This window comes from Balaenoptera musculus, chromosome 13, assembly GCF_009873245.2.
Source record: "Balaenoptera musculus isolate JJ_BM4_2016_0621 chromosome 13, mBalMus1.pri.v3, whole genome shotgun sequence".
NCBI lineage: Eukaryota > Metazoa > Chordata > Mammalia > Artiodactyla > Balaenopteridae > Balaenoptera > Balaenoptera musculus.
The window spans coordinates 52,276,122-52,296,462 of record NC_045797.1 but is presented as its reverse complement, the minus strand read 5'-3'; the positions used below and the strand labels follow the sequence as shown (position 1 = coordinate 52,296,462).

Below are 20,341 nucleotides of genomic sequence, written 5' to 3'. Positions count from 1 at the left end.
TTGACTTGGGTTTCTTTTGATTCCCTACAACTATAGACTTACGGGGTGGTTTTGGTTGATTACAGGTCATGTTGGCGGAGCTCAAAGGCAAAGATGAAGTATATGCTGTGAAGGTCCTGAAGAAGGATGTCATCCTTCAGGATGATGATGTAGACTGCACAATGACAGAGAAGAGGATTTTGGCTCTGGCGCGGAAACACCCATACCTAACCCAACTCTATTGCTGCTTCCAGACCAAGGTATGTTTCAGAAGAAGCTGGTGGACCTCCATCTTGGGGTTGTGCTGTAGGACACTATGGTATCTTGACTGTGAGATAAAAAAATCAATCATAGATCCCCTACATTCTTTTCTCAAAGACCTTGTAAAGTGGAATGGATTTTACCCTTGAAAAGATCAAGGTATATTTGAACAGTATTCTCTTTTTTAAGGGCAAGGGATTTTCCATTCCAGGTTGTGCTTGTGAAGGGATGAGAGGGCGATAGAAGTCTTTGCGAATGTAGCTGGACAAAGCCGAATGACTAACCCCGGTGTTTGCTCCTTGGAGAAAACAACAGGCATGGTTAGTCCTTTCTCAGCTCCTAACTTTCTGTCACTAGGCAAATCCCTTAAGTTCTTTATGGCCTTCAGATCAAATGAAAAAAGAGTAAAGGCTACCCGAACCACATCTAACCTGTGTAATGTCATATGAGGTAAAGGATGTGAACAAGTGCTTAAAATGCCATCGTGGGGAATTCCCTGGCGGTCCAGTGGTTAGGATTCGACGCTTTCACTGCCGGCCCGGGTTCGATGTCTGGTCCGGGAACTAAGATCCCGCAAGCGATGTGGCATGCCAAAAAAAAAAAAAAAAAAAATAGGATGCCATCGTGAACCACAAATATAAGGTAGCATTTTAAAACTACCAAGTAGGTGCCTGGGGACCAGAAGGTGGCAGTAAAGAAATGAAAATAATCTGTAAGTACATTATGGAGTCTGACCGATGAGTATCCTTAACTCATTTGTTACTTATTCTTAGTAAAGAAGAGAAATGCCAACATTCTTCATGAAGCTCTTTTATTACCCCATTTTGGGGAATAAAATGAGTGAAAGTCTTTCAGGATGCCTTAAGGATTTGTAGCCCTTGGCTCCTTGAGGAGGCAAAGGCAGCCTCACCTGAAACGCTTACCCGTATCCATCTGGAGCCCAGACAGTGACGGGTTCCACCTTGGACAGATGATTCCTTGCTCCTTGGCATACTCTCACCACCATGTCATTGCGAATGCCAGTCTTTCCACTTGGAATTCAACAATTACTCATTTGGTCATTTGGCCAATTTTTATTTTATTATATTTTATTGAATCCTTTCCATGTGCCCAGTGTCGTGCCACGTGCTGGAGAGAGAGTGGTGAGCAAGGCCCAGTCCCCGACCTCAGGGAATTTACAGTCTCTTTGGTACACTATTTCCCAAAGGGTATTTCTCTGAACCTTCCTCACTTGAGAAACTTTTCAGAATAAAAGGGACAAAGTGAGAGAGTGGCATGGACATATATACACTACCAAATGTAAAATAGATAGCTAGTGGGAAGCAGCTGCATCGCACAGGGAGATCAGCTAGGTGCTTTGTGTCCGCCTAGAGGGCTGGGATAGGGAGGGTGGGAGGGAGACTCAAGAGGGAGGAGATATGGGGATATATGTATACGTATAGTTGACTCACTTTGTTATACAGCGGAAACTAACAACATGGTAAAGCAATTATACTCCAATAAAGATGTTAAAAGAAAAAAAAAAGAATGAAAGACTCTGTGGCCCATAATTTGGGACACTGCAGTCTTGACCTCTCTTAGAGTGTCTCAACATACATTTGCTTGTCAAAGTTGCTGAGGAGACCTGCAATGGAAAAATATATATATTACCTTTACTTAATCTACTATTTCCCAATGATGTGATCCCAAGCTTTACCTCACTGTCACTACCCATTCCAAACACTGATCTAATGAAATTTTTCCTAACCCTCTGAAATCTCTCAGGAGAATATGAAATATCTCCTGAAAATCTGGAAATCCCTTTTCTGAACAAGTATAGCACTTAACACACATCCAAAACAAGGACAGCTAGTATGTATTGCCTGATATTTGTGGGTCCGTGCATGTGTGTGTATGTGTACACGCGCAGAATCCAGTGTGATAATAGAGGGTCAGTCACGAGGTCAGCTTTCCTCTTTTCTCCACATGAGCATGATCCTGGATTAATGAGAAATGTACCCTATATCTCTTTATCTTCCATGGTACCTGTCAGAGGGCCTCACAACCGGTAGGTTGACACTCTCAGAATTGGAGTGTTGGAAGATTTTTTTTAAATTCTCTCTTCTCGTCTTCTTTTTGCACCAGTGAGAAAATCAGATTTCAGAGAAGTAAGTCTTTTGCCCACAGATACTTGGTATTGGCCAAGCCGAACTTACCATCTCATCTCTGCGACTCCCAGTCCAGTGGGGACTTGCTCTGACATCACGTTGTATCCCCTCTGTGGGGAGAGCCCCCTCTTCCCCTGTGTCTAGCAGCTGTGCCATCTCTTTCACCCACTGAGCTGGTTTCCTAGGCAGGGATCCACACGAGCTTGCTTTCTTTGGACACGTTGCCAAGAGGTCTGACATCCCAGGAGGGATCCAGTCCAGTTGTAGGGACCCTGTGAACCCCCTGTACGTGGTGGACCTGGAGAGCCAGAGCGGAGGCTCTGCTTCCCTGCCCTCTTGGTGAATGAGTGAGGGAGCAGGAACGATGTCCTCAGCGTCAGCAGTGTTCTCTTCTGTGCGATTAGAATAGGCTGAGGGTCCTCATTGTGTGGCTGCTCTTGGAGCACAAGATGGCATCGTACAGCACCATGAGTTTCCTTTACGGCAGAACAGTGACCAAAGTGACATGGAGATCGGTATCTGGGTGGCAGAGGGTGAGGTTGGGGAGAGAAGTGACTCTCCTCTGAAGTTCAGAGGTTTGCTAACTCTTTTCTCAGGCCAGTGTCAGGTAGCGACAGTTACAGGAGCAAGTCCCAGACCACGGTTGCTCAGTAGAACATGGCACATCTCACTTTACATGACAGATGTACGCTCATCTAATTTTTCTAAAGCAAATCATATTTTAACTTCGCCGAAGGACCTCTGCTTACTAGAAAGGAATCTTATGAGGAATCATCTTGTAACCCCCCAGCTTAACCATCAGAAAATGTGGCTTTTCCTATGGCAACCAGTCATCATGTTTTTAAAAAGGAGCTGTTGTTCACCTGACTCTGCGGTAGGTGCTGGGTATGGAGTTATCAGCAAAAAGGAAGGTGATTCTCAAGTGGAAGAGTTTACTCAATAAGGGATGGGGCTTAAAAGTTTTTACACAGCAAAGGAAAACATAAACAAGATGAAAAGACAACCCTCAGAATGGGAGAAAATATTTGCAAACGAAGCAACTGACAAAGGATTACTCTCCAAAATTTACAAGCAGCTCATGCAGCTCAATATCAAAAAAACAAACAACCCAATCCAAAAATGGGCAGAAGACCTAAATAGACATTTCTCCAAAGAAGATACACAGATTGCCAACAAACACATGAAAGGATGCTCAACATCACTAATCATTAGAGAAATGCAAATCAAAACTACAATGAGGTATCACCTCACACCAGTCAGAATGGCCATCATCAAAAAATCTACAAACAAATGCTGGAGAGGGTGTGGAGAAAAGGGAACCCTCTTGCACTGTTGGTGGGAATGTAAATTGATACAGCCACTATGGAGGACAGTATGGAGGTTCCTTAAAAAACTAAAAACAGAACTACCATACGACCCAGCAATCCCACTACTGGGCTTATACCCTGAGAAAACCATAATTCCAAAAGAGTCATGTACCACAGTGTTCATTGCAGCTCTGTTTACAATAGCCAGGACGTGGAAGCAACCTAAGTGTCCATTGACAGATGAATGGATAAAGAAGCTGTGGCACATACATACAATGGAATATTACTCAGCCATAAAAAGAAACGAAATGGAGGTATTTGTAGTGAGGTGGATGGACCTAGAGTCTGTCATACAGAGTGAAGTAAGTCAGAAAGAGAAAAACAAATACCATATGCTAACACATATATATGGAATCTAAAAAAAAAAAATGGTTCTGAGAAACCTAGGGGCAGGACATGAATAAAGATGCAGACATAGAGAATGGACTTGAAGACACGGGGAGGGGGAAGGGTAAGCTGGGACGAAGTGAGAGAGTGGCATGGACATATATACACTACCAAATGTAAAATAGATAGCTAGTGGGAAGCAGCCGCATGGCATAGGGAGACCAGCTCGGTGCGATGCAAGAGGGAGGAGATATGGGGATGTATGTATATGTATAGCTGATTCACTTTGTTATACAGCAGAAACTAACACACCATTGTAAAGCAATTATACTCCAATAAGGATGTTAAAAAAAGAAACTACTAGTCGAATTTTGATGTAAAATAAATAAATAAGGGATGGGGGTGGGGAGTTATACTAACTTCCATAGCAAACAGCCTTGAGACGGTACATTCTGGGTGGAGGTGTTCGAGCTGGGAGGACTCCGAGGAGGGGGTGCGCTTTAGAGTCTGGAGGTGGGGAAAGAGCTCAATCTAGGCTCTGCAGAGTGGGGAGGACTGGGACAGGACTTGGGTGGGAATGGGAGCCGAGTTCAGTGGCCATAGTTCAGTCCAGCTTTAGTTTCACTTTTCCTGAAAAGAAAGGACAGTGTTTCTGAGCCACCGTTAAGCCTGGTTTTGACTAAGACTCTAATACATGATTAAGGAACACAAGACCTGCTTGCAATCCTATTAAGATTTCTTTCATTCTTGTTTGATTATGACACAGAGAGCAGCAATAATGTTAAGTCAGGTTTGATTATTTTTAGATGGGCCTTTATTCGGTATGTAGAAGAAACAGCCCCTACGGAAGCATTCCTTTGAGAAGTTCCTGAGGGATTGCACATGGCTTCCGGGCACGCGCTACGCAGATTGCCTGACAGGACTTGGAAGTGTGTGAGGTCCCATGTCTGGTATGGTGACCAATGGCAATGATTGTGTAAGCCTACTGGCGCCAATCGTGACGTCAGGTCATGAGTTAGGTCTGGTTACCACAGCCCACTGAATGACCAAGTTACAGTTAAAGAAGGATGTGGCCTTTTCTGTGCCAAGCCCACCTGCCCTTGGCTTCTGTACTCTGATCGTTCTCCATGGGATCTAGAAGGAAAAAGCAAATGAAATGGCTCCAGTGCTTGTGAGAAAAGGCAGAAAGCCCCCCAAATTAAGCCAATAACTTCAATTTCAATCAAATTCACACCAGTATGTTTGACTTGAGTTCCCACTATGCTGTGTGCTCTTTGGAATGCTGGAATCACCTGAAACAACTAGAGAAATCTACAAAACTATATTTGACTAAATAGCAAACATATGGTATGAAAAGGGGGGCAAAGGGACTTCCCACTCCAGCAGAGATGGAGTAGTCTCATTTCTCTCAGGCCCTCCCTCTTATAACAAAAAAAACCCTGGGCATAATTCTTATTTTATAAAGGCATTATGCTCATCAACACTGACATAGCCATAAAGAATTATAGACATTGTACTATCTGTTGATATGGATGAGAAACTAAAATTTTCATATTTTAAACTGATTTTTTAATGGATAATGTTAAATTAACAGCACACTTAATATTTCCATACACAAAATAATTTTTCTTGGTTAAAAAAAGTATGGCCTGTAATTAATTCAATGAATATACAAGTATTTATTGGGCATCTGTTATATGCTAGACACTGCTAGGTTCTGGGGCTACAAAGCTCAAAACATACCAGTTCTGAACGCATGGAGATTGCTGTTTAGTGGGGAGATAGACATGCAATGAGTGATATTCTACAGCATTGTAACTCTTCTAGTGGAGCCCTGTAGGTGATTCATTTGAAGCTCTGCAGAAGGCAGTTGGGAAGGCTTCCTGGAAGAGGTGGCACCTAACTTGGGCCTTGAAGTGCAGGCAGCATTTGGAAAAGGATAAAGGCAAAGAGATGCTGATGAAGCCTAGAACTTATCTCCAACTCTCATTTTCACTGTTATTTTTCCAACACTGGAACTCCCACCTCAGTCTGTGTCCTGCTTCTTCCAAGGAAATGTCAACGGCTAAACAACCACAGGGAAGGAGAAGAAGAAAGGGAGGAGGGTATTTGGAAAATAAAGAGGGAGCTTCCTGCGTCTGCAAGATCAGATGTTGAGTGGTAGAGAGGGGAGATAATACTGGGAGCCTGCTTCTTTGGGCTCTAAAAGTTATGGGCTGCTCAATGTCAGGGCTTAGGGGGAGGCGTGATTTCAGGAATTGCCTCTTCTGGCTTCCCACTCATCCATGGAAGGCTGGGGATGGGAGAGCCACTGAGTGGTAGGTTTGTTTTTGCTTTTGTTTTTCTAGTTATAAGAAATAAAATTCTCAGGCATTTTGAGCTGCTGCATGTGATCCCCATTGTGAAATCATCCCTTCCAACTAAACCCGACTTGAATAAATTCATCTGTGATTTTTCCTCTTTAAAAATATGAGTCTCTACCTAATTGTCCTCATCCCCCACTCTTTGGCATTTCCTGCCAGGCCTGGGAAGACAACTCCTGGAGGGCTTGGTCAGTGTGAGTCGCTAAGAAGGAAACAGAGGGTGAACTAGAGAATCTCCCTTGGCCAACCTCCCTCGCTGCCCTGGGGGAAATGCAGGATGGAAAAATCCTTAAAAAGCAACCGGAGACATTTTTCAAATGAGTTTTAATAAGCTGTGTGAGCAGGGAGTGAAAACTGCTGGGAAAGGAGTGTTGACTATGCAGAGGGAAAACTGTGGTTTCAAGAAACTTGGACATTCTTGTGACTGTCAATTCTGAAGAGCAGCAAACACGAAAGCAAAAACAGAGTAAATATTAGGGCACTGGTAGATTTTTTTTTTAAAAAAAAGAGGTGACTGTGTCAGATTAAATCTAAAAAATCTGAGAATGAAGTATGGGTCTCTTTTGTACTAGAGCACACCATCTGAGGCAGCATGGTGTCTGAGGGGTTGGAGGGGCTTTGATTGGATTTGACGAGTGCCTCACGAGCGTAGACTGAGACGTTCAACACCGTGAGATGGTATGTGGGTCAGGCAGCCACCTGGGAATCGATATGCTTGCTAGTAAAAGAGATAGCCTCCGTAGTTTTCTAACAGATTTCAGTGAAATGAGATCTATGGTAGAGGATACAGGCTTACCGTTGGCAGAAGCCATTGTCAAAGTGATGAGACTCCAGCAGACTCTATCTCCTTACTTCCAAAGACCATCCTGCCCTAGAGCAAGCCGGTCAGCAGAGCCACTGCTTTTAATCAGCCAAGAAGACATCTTCAGCAAGGGCCTGCAGCGTGCAAATCACCGCGAGGCTTTACAAGACTTTTATGATAGGACCTCTGTCAAAGTAGTGGTTATAATCACTATTCACTTGAGGAAGATGGGCTGAGGCCTGTGGAGGGCTGGTGGGGATTGAGTTGGGGGGTGGGTTGGTAGGGAGAGAGAGAAAAAGAGAATGTGAATGAGTGTGTGTGTGGTGGGGAGGGGCGTGTCTATGTGCAGACCTACCAGGGGTGCCCAACCCAGTTGGAGAGAGGAGATCACACAGACCTACCAGGGGTGCCCAACCCAGTTGGAGAGAGGAGACCACCGTTTTCATAAGCAAGCAAGGCTTCACAGAGGTGGAGGACCAGGTCTAGAAGCATAACAGGATGCATTCTGCATGATGAAAGGAAATGTTACAGAGTTAATTACTGCTCATGTGCCCCCTGGGGGGCAGAGAGGGTGTGTGTGTGTGTGTGTGTGTGTGTGTCTGTGTGTGTGTGTCTGTGTGTGTGTGTGTGTGTTGGCTCTTAATCTAAGGTGCTGCTGCCCCAGGAAACTTCTTTGCCTCCAAGGAAACCTTGCATTTGAATAGGACAGTTACTTTTACAAATGCCTTCATTTCATTTAGATCAGCCTTACCACACGTTCCTAAAGATGTCTCTGTGAGACAAGTAAGGTCACTCCCTTCTATGGATGAGAAAACCGAGGCCCAGAGAGGTCTTACAGCTTGTCTGTAATGGAACCCAGCTTGGAAGCAAGGTGTGCTGAAGTCCTTTGTTGTTCACAGGATGCTCTTCTGTCTCCAACACCTCCCTCTTGTCCAAGTTCTCTACTTCACATGTTCTTACCCCCAGCCCCTCTCTCCCCAGTCCGCATTTGCTGTCACACACATGAGAAAGGGTCTGAGTGACAGCTCTGTTTTACCTGGATTCAGTGAGATTGGAATTTTTAAAAAATTAATGCCCCTTAAGGTGGTGAGAGTAGCAAGATCTTTCAGCCTGTTTCTGGAAACTTTTCTGTTTTCTGAAAGTGCAAGAGAGGAGAGAGGAGAAAGGGGGCATGGGCATAGGGATTATATTCAAAATGGGCTGGAGCAGGACGAGGCCCTCACACCTGTCCATTCAGCCACTGTTTATTGACCATCTACTATGTACCCAGTGTACTGTGCCATGGGCATCATGGGACGCCATGCTACCTGACAGCAATTTAATGGTGAACTCATTGCTTTGTTTGCCTTCAGAAACTGTTGGCCTTGGCCTTTAAAAAAATAATAATAATATTTTTTTAATCACAAAGAATATTTGTTAATTGTAGAAAATTTGGAAAATTCAGAAAAGGACAAAAAGAATTATTCTAATGACTACTACTAACATTTTGATGTGTATATTTCCAGTTTAAAAATATGTATCTGTTTATACATATATATTTTAAAAATTGATATCATACTTTCAACTGTTTCACCAAAGATATATTGTAGCTATTTCTGTTGTCACTAAGTGTTCTTTAACCAAATGATTTCTAAGGTTCACAGTATCCGAGGGCCTCCTGTAGAGAAATCCTGAGTTTGAGGGTTGCGGGTCTCCAGTAAATGCTTGGCTTCCCATGGAGCTGATGTTAGCAGTAAGTGAACCAGAAAGCACTGCCCAGTGTTGCGCAGAGATACCATTTGCCTCTATGCAGCAGAATAGCCTCTTTCTGTTTTTGTTTCTCTCTTTCTGTAACATAAACTTGAGTACAGCTTGTAAATATTCTGACATTGGCATCTTGTAGAACAAGAGTTAAATTCCTTTGACATCATGTACATGTATATATGTTTGTTTAGTAGATGTTTTTTCACCAGTGTGGAGTATATTTACCTGTCCTCCTAAACGATTTGCTTATTCTGCTAAGCTGTAGTTTCTGAATTAGGTTTTGTGGAGGTGCCTCAGGAGTTGCTGTGTGTGTGTGCACATGTACACACACACACACACATCTGGGCAAACAGACCCTGTGTGTGCTATGAAGAGAGGACTTCCGCACTCTTCTTTCTAGCCACCCAGAGCAGGACCCACCTTCAGCTGCTTCTCGTGTTAGTATTCCAAGTAAGACGTCATTTGAAGAAAGGATTTTACTTTGGGAAAAAAAAGTTTAAAGCCACTGCAACTTCCGCTGACAGTTTGGAGTAAGTCTTGATGGTTTTAACCTACCTATGTATAATCGGATATATATACGCAGATGTCATTTCTTGAAGGTTTCCATTATAAATGTCCTTCCATTATTAAAATGGGCACATTCCTGAGACTTAGGTAGAGATAGAATTTTGGAAGCAGATTCAAAACTTAAATTTCTCCTATTCTCTGTGAGTGCTGTCTCTAGTTCGGTTGGCTCATTAATAGAAACCACTTCCGCTCGCTGAGAAAGGTTTTCCACCATAGAGAGAGTAAGGTAGAGAGAATATAGCTGGGTTATAACATTACTCTGATGGCAAGCAATTTGATCGTGAGAATCTGCTCTGTACCAGAACCTTATTAGGTGCCACTGGGAGATAGTCAGAACTGGGACTCTTATGTGCAAGAACAGATGATATAACATACGTAAAACAGTAACTTAGAATAAAGGTGGTATGTGATAAAGAGGAAGGAAAGACTTATGGAGCACCTGTTAAGTGGCAAGCCTGGTGCAAGGACCAATTTCTTTAATCTTACCCAAATCCCATGGTGTATAGGTATTGTCCTTTCTCTGGGCAGAGGAAGAAGCTGAGACTAGGGGAGGCTTTACAACTTGGCCAGGGTCACACAGATAGTTTAGTTGTGGGATTCAGATCAACCATCCCCACCCTCGCCTCCTATGGGAGAGAAGGACCACTGTGAATGAGGAATGTGTACTGGGTGGGGGAGTTTGGGGGGATGATGTCACTGCAGGAGAGGGGGAGGAGCAGGGCACAGCAAGTCTGAGGGAGGGAGGAGTTTGACCCCAAATTTAGGCGGAGTAATGACATGTACCAGAAAAGCAGGCTTACATTGGGAAGGCATGAGAAAGACCACTTTGTAAGGAGAGCCGTGGAGTTCTTAAAATTTCAGACAAGGAGTTTGGACTTATCCTGGAAGTAACAGATTCCTTGAAGGTGTTACAGGAAGTGATGACTTAGGAAGCATAGCGTGGCAGCTCTGTGTGGTTTGGATTAAAGGGGAAAATAAAAAGCCGAGCTATCTGTGTGGAGGGTATTTCAACGGCCTGCAAGTCTGGAGGTGGTGGGGGAAGAATTTCTGAAGGAAGAATTGCTGTAGACCGTTCTGTTTCCCCTCTGCATCTGGGAAGGCGGGCCTGCCCGAGAAGGAAGTAGAGCACTGCATTTAATCCTCTGGAAAATATCAATCGTACAACCCCGAGCTGATTAGAAACAAGAACTGCGGTTGCGGCCAGTTGGGTTAAGTGACCTGCACACTTTTACAGTGTCATTTGCCCACAGTCAATGGGTACATAATGATCGAATTTAAATTAAAAGTTTCAGCTTGAAATCTAAAACCAGAGGTCCAAGTTATCTAACCTGTTCTTGGAACAAAGCCAGTTTCCTCATTGGTTAACATCAGACCTCCCATCTCCCCCCAGTGCCATCTATTCGATTTCAGGATTTACCTTGTTTTTTATTGTGTCTATTTTTAGATCCTAGTTGAATTTGATAGTGGACTGGTGTTGTTTTCTACGTGGGGCATTTTGTAGAGAAGCTTCTACCCAGGCTGTTGAGATTATTCAGCTTAAGCAATGGGCTTTCCTCATATAACCTGTACTTTTTCTTCCAATGGTCTCAGATACTTCTGATAACTCTGCTGGCCCTTGGTTCTTTGGCTTTGAAGATTTTGCCAAGGGGCGGGTATGTCCCATTTGGCTACTTGTGTTCATGTGTGCCCTCTTCATTGGTAAGGAACACGGGATCCAGGAAAGAGGGCACTGTGATGCAAGAAACTCTGCTTCTAGCTCTGGCTTCTGCCACAGATGCTTGGCTGAGACATTTCTCTGTGCATTGATTTCCTCACTCATAATAAAAGATGAGGGAGGGCACAGAGAGGGGAGTTAGACGACATGATCTATAAGATTCCTAAATCTGATTCTAAATATCTGTGAAAATGCAGCATTGGGAACTATACGTGGGACCATTACAGACTGACTTGTTGCTGATGCATGAGGGAGAAAAGAACAGTGATAAGATCACATGAAAGGTGCTTCTGTTTAGTGTTCATTTTTCAAAGCTCAATTCAGAAAATGATCCCACCTCAAGCAATGCCTTTATGTTCACAAGACTGTCATTCTACATTACGGTTCCAAATTCAAACACACTTTGAATGACTGATGGTCATGCATCAGGAGGCCTACCGGGAGGTATTATAGTTGTCTTACTAAAGCACAGCACAGTTTCTAGCACACAGCAGGCACAATAAATTTTAGCTTCTGTCTTTTCCAGTTAACAGTTTCAGTATGCTTTATATAAATACTCCACCCCTGCCCACAAGCTGGACTGAGAGCTTTGCCATGTTTCTGTTAGCCTATAGGGATGACCTTTTCTGACCAGCTGGCCAAACATTCATGAAACAAAATTGAGAAACCATTGCTGGTAGGTTTGAACCCCCAGGTACACTAGCTTCATAAAGAGAAAATATATATTACCTAACCCCTAACCTGAGCCCAGATGTCCTTAACTACAGCTATGGCCCAACCTCTTAACCTGTCTAGTCATCTCACAAGTATATCAGGAGGGCATCAAGCAAAAGATTACCAAGAGCCGTCTCTTCTCCTGGAAGAAATCTATGCCCAACCAGAGGATGAATGCCTTATTATATCATTTTTGTTTCTTAATTACAAAATCGATTCTTAAATCTTAATTATAAAATCTAGTGAATTTAGAAGTGGGAGTAGTTAATGTGAAGAACATGACTTTGATTTTGTGTCCCTAGGAGTCAGGTAGCTTGTCCTTCTGACTGCCTGACCCATAGATTGAACTGGGGCCAGTACAAGTGGGTCACCGTGACGTTGGCTTCTGCATGGTTCCTCTGAATGATTTTTTTCATCCACAAGATTCCGGTGAATTCTTGCTGGACCCTTTGTCTCCTTGTTTTCACTGGTGGGGGGGTTGGTCATATTTAGGACTGACTCCCCATCGTGAGAAGAAAAGGTTTCTGGTTCCAGTAAAGAACATCTTAGAACTGCCCCCTTGGTGGTTTGTCTTTGGAGGCTGCTGTCCTAAGCCAAGAAATGAGAGAGACATGGGTCATCCAGGTGGGCTACTCATCAGCTACCATTTCAGGGTCATCCTTGGCTCAATAATAACAACCAGAACAAAAATGTATACAGTACGTATTAAATGCCAGGTTTAATGTCAAGCATTTTACATGTATTAACTCATTTAATCTTCACATCAACCTTCTAGTAGGACTATTATCCCAAAGAGAGGTCACACAGCTGGAAGTGGCAGATCCTGGATTCAAACCCAGGTAGTTGGCTTCCAGAAACTTCATTTTGTCTGAGTGCCCAGGGGAGATTAGGCTTCTGAGGATTAATGAACACAAATCAAAATCTCAAGAGACCAAGGTGTAAATAAAACAATAAAATGGCAGTTGGTTAATTTATAGTGGGGTGACCAGATACTTACGCCTGTTACCCAGGGTCCCTGGAATAACCCTTTGGGGATATTATTTTAGGCAATCCAGATTGTATTAGGAAAGCAATAGAAGGAGAAACAGACGCTCTTCTTCCTGTTATGAGGACGTTTTTTTCCAGAGGCAATGGGAAGTTGAACCATCCACTTTTGACCCCATCAGAGCATTTTATTTTACCATGACATTCCAGGGAGAATGCCAGGAGGGATCACAGACAAAAAGAATTCTCTTAGTTGACCCCTGTAGTGTGGTAAGAGGTACAAGTTAACTCCTTTGTTGGGTCAATAGGATATTCACTTGGAATTCAGCAGCAGTATGTAATCCATTTTGTCTGGAACACTTGTGTGCAGGTTGCTAGGGAACTAAGCTCATTACCTGGCCCTGCCTCTTAGAGCTGAAGCCTCCTGGCTCTACAGCTTGGTTTGAACCTGACCGACTGATATTGAATGACATGGGTGGTGATGGGGACTGTGGCCTTACCTCATCCTCCAAAAGGTGCAGTCCAGTAAGGGTCTGAGGATGGGAGTGGTTGGAGAAGCTGATGTCTTTGTTCTCGATGTTTCTTCCACCATTTATCCAACCCATGCCAGTTTTGTTTTCAGCTAATAACTTAAATTCAACCTCCTTTATCAAGCCCTAATTTATGAACGTTTTCTAGGTGCACCAGTGTTAACACTAAAACCACACAAATGCAACCAAATGAAACACGTTGCCATCCATGTTGAAATACTTCCATAGTCTAATTCACCCAGAGTTTTGTTCTTTGCGGGGAGTTGATTAGAGATGTGGGAAGTATTTCTTGATGTATATAAATTGAAAGGGAATGTAACAAAGAAGTACAAGTAGGTCCACTAGAAGAAAACTTGAAAATAAAATCTGGCTTTCAAAAATAATAATTATAAATGTAGGTGTGGTGGTTCACCTTGCAAAAGCCAACTCCTTTTATAAAATGTTCATAAAAGAATTCACCACTTTGGGTTGGCAAGACCCATTTGGATTGCCAGGTGGGGTGGCTGAGGGGTAGATGTATTAGGCAGAGTAACAAACCTGAAGTGTTAAAAACAGCAGCAGGAGAGGAGCAGTACAGGGAGAGGAAGACACAGGGAACACATCCCATCTATCAGGGAGGAAGTGCTCTGCTTTAGTAAACAGTCAACAACCAGTATTTTCCCAGAACCTGGTATGTCTTCAGCTTCGTGGCAGGGATGGAAAAAGACACAGCCTTTATCCCAAGAACTTCTAGTTTATCTAGGGAGGTAAGACTAGCACAGTTGAGCCAGAAAATGAAATATGATTCTGTGTAAAAACGAGTGGCGCAGAAATTAGCTTAGAAAGTTAGAGGAAGAAGCACTGTGGGTGGGCGGGAGGAGTAAGCATACTCCTACAGCTGGGAGGGGCACTCTCCTCTCACATACAAAGAACGTTGTCACAGGAGTAAGAACCCTGGGTCCCATCTATCCTAGGGGAGTACAGTGGTGAGAGCCCATTAGAATCTATGGGATTGGCACAGTGCGGTCCCGTCACTGTGTGACATTGTGTGACAAACCCTGACTGAGACAGCTCTGCATGTTGATGTAGTTCAGTTCCTCCCATCCAGCTGCCCACCCAGTGCTGATCTCTGCAGCTTTAAACCACAGCAGCCTATGTGGGGGGGAGGGGGAATCAGCCCATCGCCATGGGAACTAAAGAGAGCCCAGTGTCCTAGGCACTGGGTAAACACAGGAAGTCAGTATCTTGCGGATGCCACAGGCAGGAACAAACCAGGTCCTTCCAAAAACTTAAAATGATATATGGCTGCTTACAGCTCAAAAACCTTGCATCTACATCTCCTGAAAGGCAGATTCTATTTAGCTCTTTGAGCTACTTGTTAATTCCTGGATCTTGAAGACACTAAGTTCAGCACAAAATGCAGACATTCAGATGCTCCTTCCTCCTCTTTAGGAAATCGTACTAACAGTTTGCAGGACTATGAGAGTAAAAATTCCACTTGATCCAAATAGGTATTTTTGTGGGAGGGAGAAATACAAAGTTAGAGGGCTTTGTGAAAATCTATACAAGTTGTTCAAAGGTTATGGTAGTGATGTGAAATTTAAAATCCTAATTCCATAAAAAGGGACATTTAGATTTCATAGGTAAGGAAGGACAAGAATAGGAGTGTGAGCTGTTGGACAAAACTGGAGAGAAACATAGAAGACTGTGCAAAAAATATTAGGAATATGGTGCTTGTGGGAAAATGTCTCCTTTTGGAAGATGGTGATCATTTGGAAGGTTTGAATGCATTTCTTCGATCTTTAAATCTACCAAAAATGTCACTTTGATGTAAGGAAATATTTTCATCCAAAAGTTGAGGAACTGGCCACAGCTTACCGAAATGTGGCAGACAGTTCACATCCAAGGGAAAAGAATGACCCAGTTCAGTTGTTGTGTCATGGTATTTTAGGGAGAATGTTTCAAGGATGTTTTTTAAGGGCACTTTTAAAAGAGAAAGAGTGAGACCCTTAAGAACTGAGACCTCATCCAGAAGAGCTGGTGATTAAAAAGGAGGAAACACAGACCAAAAGTGCAAGTCAGTCCAAGAAAGAGCTGTGCAGCAAAACTGCATTTACATAGAGTCCCCAAACAGGAAATGCTAAACAATATATTGTTTAGAGATAAACATGTAGGTGATGAAACTATAAAGAAAAACAAGGCAGTGATTACCTTGGTGGTTACCCCTACCTCTGGGCGGGGAGTGGGGGACAGGATGCAATCAGAGAGGGTTAAAGAAACTTTTGAGGACCAGCAACCATCTCTTTTTTGTCAAGATGCATATGGCTAAAAGGAAGTTTGTTTTGATTATTCTTTAAAATATATATCTTACATATTCTTCTGTAGGTATATTATGTAATGAAAAGGGGGAGAGGAGAACAAGATCATGAAAGTATCCAAACTACCATAGACATTAGCATTTTAAGTGATGATATCCCATCAAAAAAAACCCCAAAATTCTCACTGTAGTAAAAACTGAGCTTGAGGACAATGTCTGCATATCATTATTTTGCCACTAAAGTCTTGATTTTCCTGTTGTCTTTGGCAGTGAGGTCTGTCTCAAGGACAGGAAGTGTGGCCACTGGTCCCATGGTCTGTTTAGCTGGAAGGATAAAGCATAGGACCCATCCCCTTGCCAAGACCAAGGCCAAGAGGGAGCTGAAGTCTAGGGGTTATCCACAGAGGCGCTGGCCCATCTTCTGCCCAGCCTGGGTCCTCCCGTTCACAGGTTGCGAATTCTTAAGGAGTAACCCCACTCAGCCTCACCCTTTCAGCACGCAGCTCTGACTAGGGAAGAAATCTTTCCTACTCTCCACTACTTCAGTGTTTCTCAACATTTTAAAATCCTGTCTTATAGCCAAGAAGATGTCGTCAAACATTTTTTTTGGTGACTTTTATTATGAAAACCATAGACATCTTTTCATTTTCCATCTACAAAATTATATTATAAATTAACCGCTTTTAAGCCATATGCATACATGTTCTCTCCAGATCCTGACATATCCTCTGTGGGGGACATGCCCCTTCCTGTGCCTCCCTCCCCCCTCCCCCCTCCCACAGGTTGAAAATAGCTTTCCTTGCTGCCATCACCAGCAGCAAACATTTATAGAATGTTTTCTATAAGCCCCAAATAATAGCAGCTGACATTTTTACAGCATTTACAATGGACCGTTTGCAAAGCTCTTGACACATATTGATGATATCATCCTTGCAAGGGCCTTACGAGGTAGGCGTACCCTGAGGCACAGGGAGGTAGAATGCCTTGTCACAGTCACACAGCTAATAAGTAGTAGAACTGGGATCTGAACCCAGGCAGTGTCCACTCTGTTCTCCTAGTGCTCCCTATTCTGTGCTGCCTCACATGACATGCTACCCACTTTGCAGGTGTGATTGACTTACCACATCTCTTACAGTTTTATTATCCCCCCATTTTATGGATAAGCCTACCGAGGTTTGGAATTTCATTTCACGAAGTGAAGCGTTGGAGATGGGACCAAGGAAGATCTCCTTTGTTCATCCCCTGCCCCACTCCTTCATACACACAGCCCCACACACCAACCCCCCTTCACCTCCCCGTGAAATGGAAAATCTTCCCTTTCCCCCAATCCCAGGGTGAGTGGCCCCTGCAGCGGGAGGAAAGAGCAGACCCCGGAGTGAGAGGGTGAGCAAGCCCGTTCATGTGTTACTAATTGCTTAAACATCATGGAAAGGAGTTTGTCTTACTGTGGGGTTTTTTTGGTGGGAAAGCTTTTCGTACAATGCTGGCTGACTCCTGAGCCTTAAAGTAAACAACTACATCATCCTGTACAGAGAGAGTCAGGAAAAAGGAAGCTGTAAGAAAATATCAAACTCCTCCAGCTCGCTCTCTCTCTTTTTTAAAAATATAAGTGGAGGAAATGAGGTTTAGGGGGATTTGCTGGGGTCCATGTAACAGAAGGCTCTGTGAATAACAGCCCTCTTCCCAAGCTGCATATTTGAGTAAACGCTTTCTTCTCAACGCCCTCGCTGTGATGTAAGGAAGAAAGTACACCCAGAAAGCATGGCCAAAAGACTCTCTAAACCCATTAGAAAGTTAAGCTACCTCCCAACAGGGAGTGGTGAAAAGTCCTCACTTGCAAAACTGCTAGGTGGCTGAGTGGGGTGATAGAGCTGACAGCTGTTTGTGGTCCTTGAATCCTGGGGGTGGAACATGTATGATTATCTCTGTCTCCATTGTCTAAGAACATGGACAAAATTCTAGGCACCCCCCTGCACTGAGAATACAGCACTGCAGAACCTTCCAGATAAGGATACAGTCAGAAACACAGAAGACTTGCTGAGAAAACACCAGTGCCCCAGCCATAAATCACCTTGTCCAATGTCTGCATCCTTTAAATTCACACTAGGACTTTCTGGAGGGCCTTCCTGGTTGCCTGACTTTAGCTTTCCATGTCAACCCAGAATCGCTCAGAGCGGTGGTACTTGGCTGTGGGGGTGACCAGAAGCGCAGAAGATGCAATTATCCAAATCACCTGTGGGTTTTTCCAACCATGCGCCCACCCCGAAGGTTCTGAAGTGCTATCCGTCCTCTTCCATCGGTGTTACTTCTGAAAAGCGATTGCATCTTTCAGAGGTGATTGAGGGATGTAGAAGATATAAAGCTGCTGCCTTTAGGATTGCCGGAATGAATGTCTCCTAGAGTTGCTGCTATAGTAATGCTTTCCTATAGCAAACTGTAACTATGTCCCAGCAAAAAGGGATTACCCACTTAAATGAATTTGCCCTTTTCCCCCTCCAATCCACCACTTGTTTCTCCTGGTCCCGCATGATGTGGGACAGTCCCTCTCTTCCTGACCCGCCCCCTCACAAACCCTAGGATCCTTGGCATCTTTGTCATCCATAGAATAAGTACGTTTCTTTACCCTAAGAGTAGTAGTTTTCATTCTGTGTTTCCTTTTCCGCTAGGTGGGAACTTCTCTGGGGTGTGTATCTTGCACTTGCCCTAGCATTCATTACCTGTAGGGCTGGGTCCCCAACCCCCAGTCCAGGGACTGGACCCTTAGGAACTGGTCCGCACAGCAGGAGGTGAGCGGCGGGAGAGTAAACAAAGCTTCATCTGCTGCTCCCCATCGCTCCCATTACCGCCTGAACCCTTGCCCCACCCCCGTTGGTCCGTGGAAAAATTGTCTTCCGCGAAACCGGTCCCTGGTGCCAAAAAGGTTGGGAACCACTGCTGTAGGGCCTCCTAGTTTTATACAGCTTTCTTGTGAGTGATGGAGCCAGCACCATGTGTGTAAGGATAAATACTTAAATGGGCTTCCCTTAAATACTATTTTGGGTAGTAACAGGAGCAACAGATTATAGTGGGATAACCGTTTGAGTTTTATTTGAAATGAACCGCTCCTCGAAGGAGTTTTACAAATACAGCAAAAGAGCTTGCCCACTTTTGCCACCCTCTTCTGAGACTTTGGACACCGCCCACGGCCTGTAAAATAAAATGTCATTTGTCCGATCTCCACCTGCCCTCTTCAATTTCACTGCCCCCTTTCTGGATACTGCCAGGCAGATCCCTGCCTTCCTGCCTGTTCCCCTTGCCTGGGATGACGCAGCCCCGCTTCTCTGATTATCCACGTCTCCCGCTGCTACTCTCACATCCCCCCTCTTCTGTGAATCCTTCAGTTCGTTCGAACCCCTTTAGTGTTTATTAATGACTTTTCTCACTTGGCACCCAGAATATACAGCATGACTGGCTGTTAGATCTGTATGCACCAACGACTTATCTCCCCAAGCCAACTATAAACATCCAAAGGCCGACACAAACTTTTCTACCTGTCTGTGCCCTTCCCGTGTGTGTGCGTGCGTGCGTGCATGTGTAGGCATGTATAGGAGAAGCCCACTTACTTATGGAGAGTAAGTGCTCAGTAAAAGCATCCTGTGGCGGGTATGGTAGTGAGAACTAGTGTGATTATACCCAGCAGGAATCGTTTGGGGAATTAAAATCAGCTGATTTAACAGTGACTGTCTTGCAGCTAATCCATCATTCTCCCTCTTTCAGCATATGGCTGTAGAATCCTGAATAGGATTCTATTCTATTCTAGCCACAATGATCCTCACAGCTCCTACTGATTGATTGCAATTAGGATGGGAGAGAATCCAAACCTTTTTTTTTTTTTTTTTTTTTAACTGCTTCTCACCTTAGACACACTCATCTGTCAGCCCCTTAGAGACAGGGAATCTCACTTTGAACAGGCGTTTAGTTTTCAGAGACCTATTACTTTGTCTGGTTTTTAGAAAACTTACAGCAGATATTAAGACTGCTCATGAATCTTGGTTTCCTCCTCCACAAAGTGGAAGTACAGTTGGTCCTCTGCATCCTTGGGTTCCACATCCATGGATTCAGGCAACCACGGATGGAAAATATTCGGAAAAAAGTTCCAAAAAGCAAAACTTGAATTTGCTACGCCAGCAACTATTTCCATAGCATTTACATTGTATTAGGTATCATAAGTAATCTAGAGATGATTTAAAGTATGCAGGAGGATGTGTGTAGTTCATGTGCAAATACTTCACCATTTTATATAAGGGACTTGAGCATCCACAGATTTTGGTGTCCACGGGGGCCCTGGAGCCAGTCCCCTTTGGATACCGAGGGATGACTGTAGCAGCGCTGCCCTCAGAGGGGCTGCCCTGAGAATTCAGTGATAACTTGCATGGCCTTTAGCAGAGTGCCTGGCAGGTAGCACGCACGCAACTCTTAAATTGCTTTCCGGAGTCCTTTGTACGTCATCATGGCCTCACTTTATCTTCACAGAACCTATGAGACGGACAGGGTGCTAGCATATTTTC

General features: G+C 43.9%; 1 protein-coding gene across 2 annotated transcripts in view; it reads left to right on the top strand.

The window, feature by feature from the left end:
* Positions 1-20,341, top strand: part of PRKCE (protein kinase C epsilon) — a 510,142-nt gene that overhangs the window by 350,932 nt on the left and 138,869 nt on the right. For both annotated transcript variants that reach the window (XM_036872893.1, XM_036872894.1), the window contains one exon: positions 66-239. In XM_036872893.1, coding sequence (XP_036728788.1) covers positions 66-239 — 174 coding nt within the window. The remainder of the gene's footprint in view (positions 1-65; positions 240-20,341) is intronic.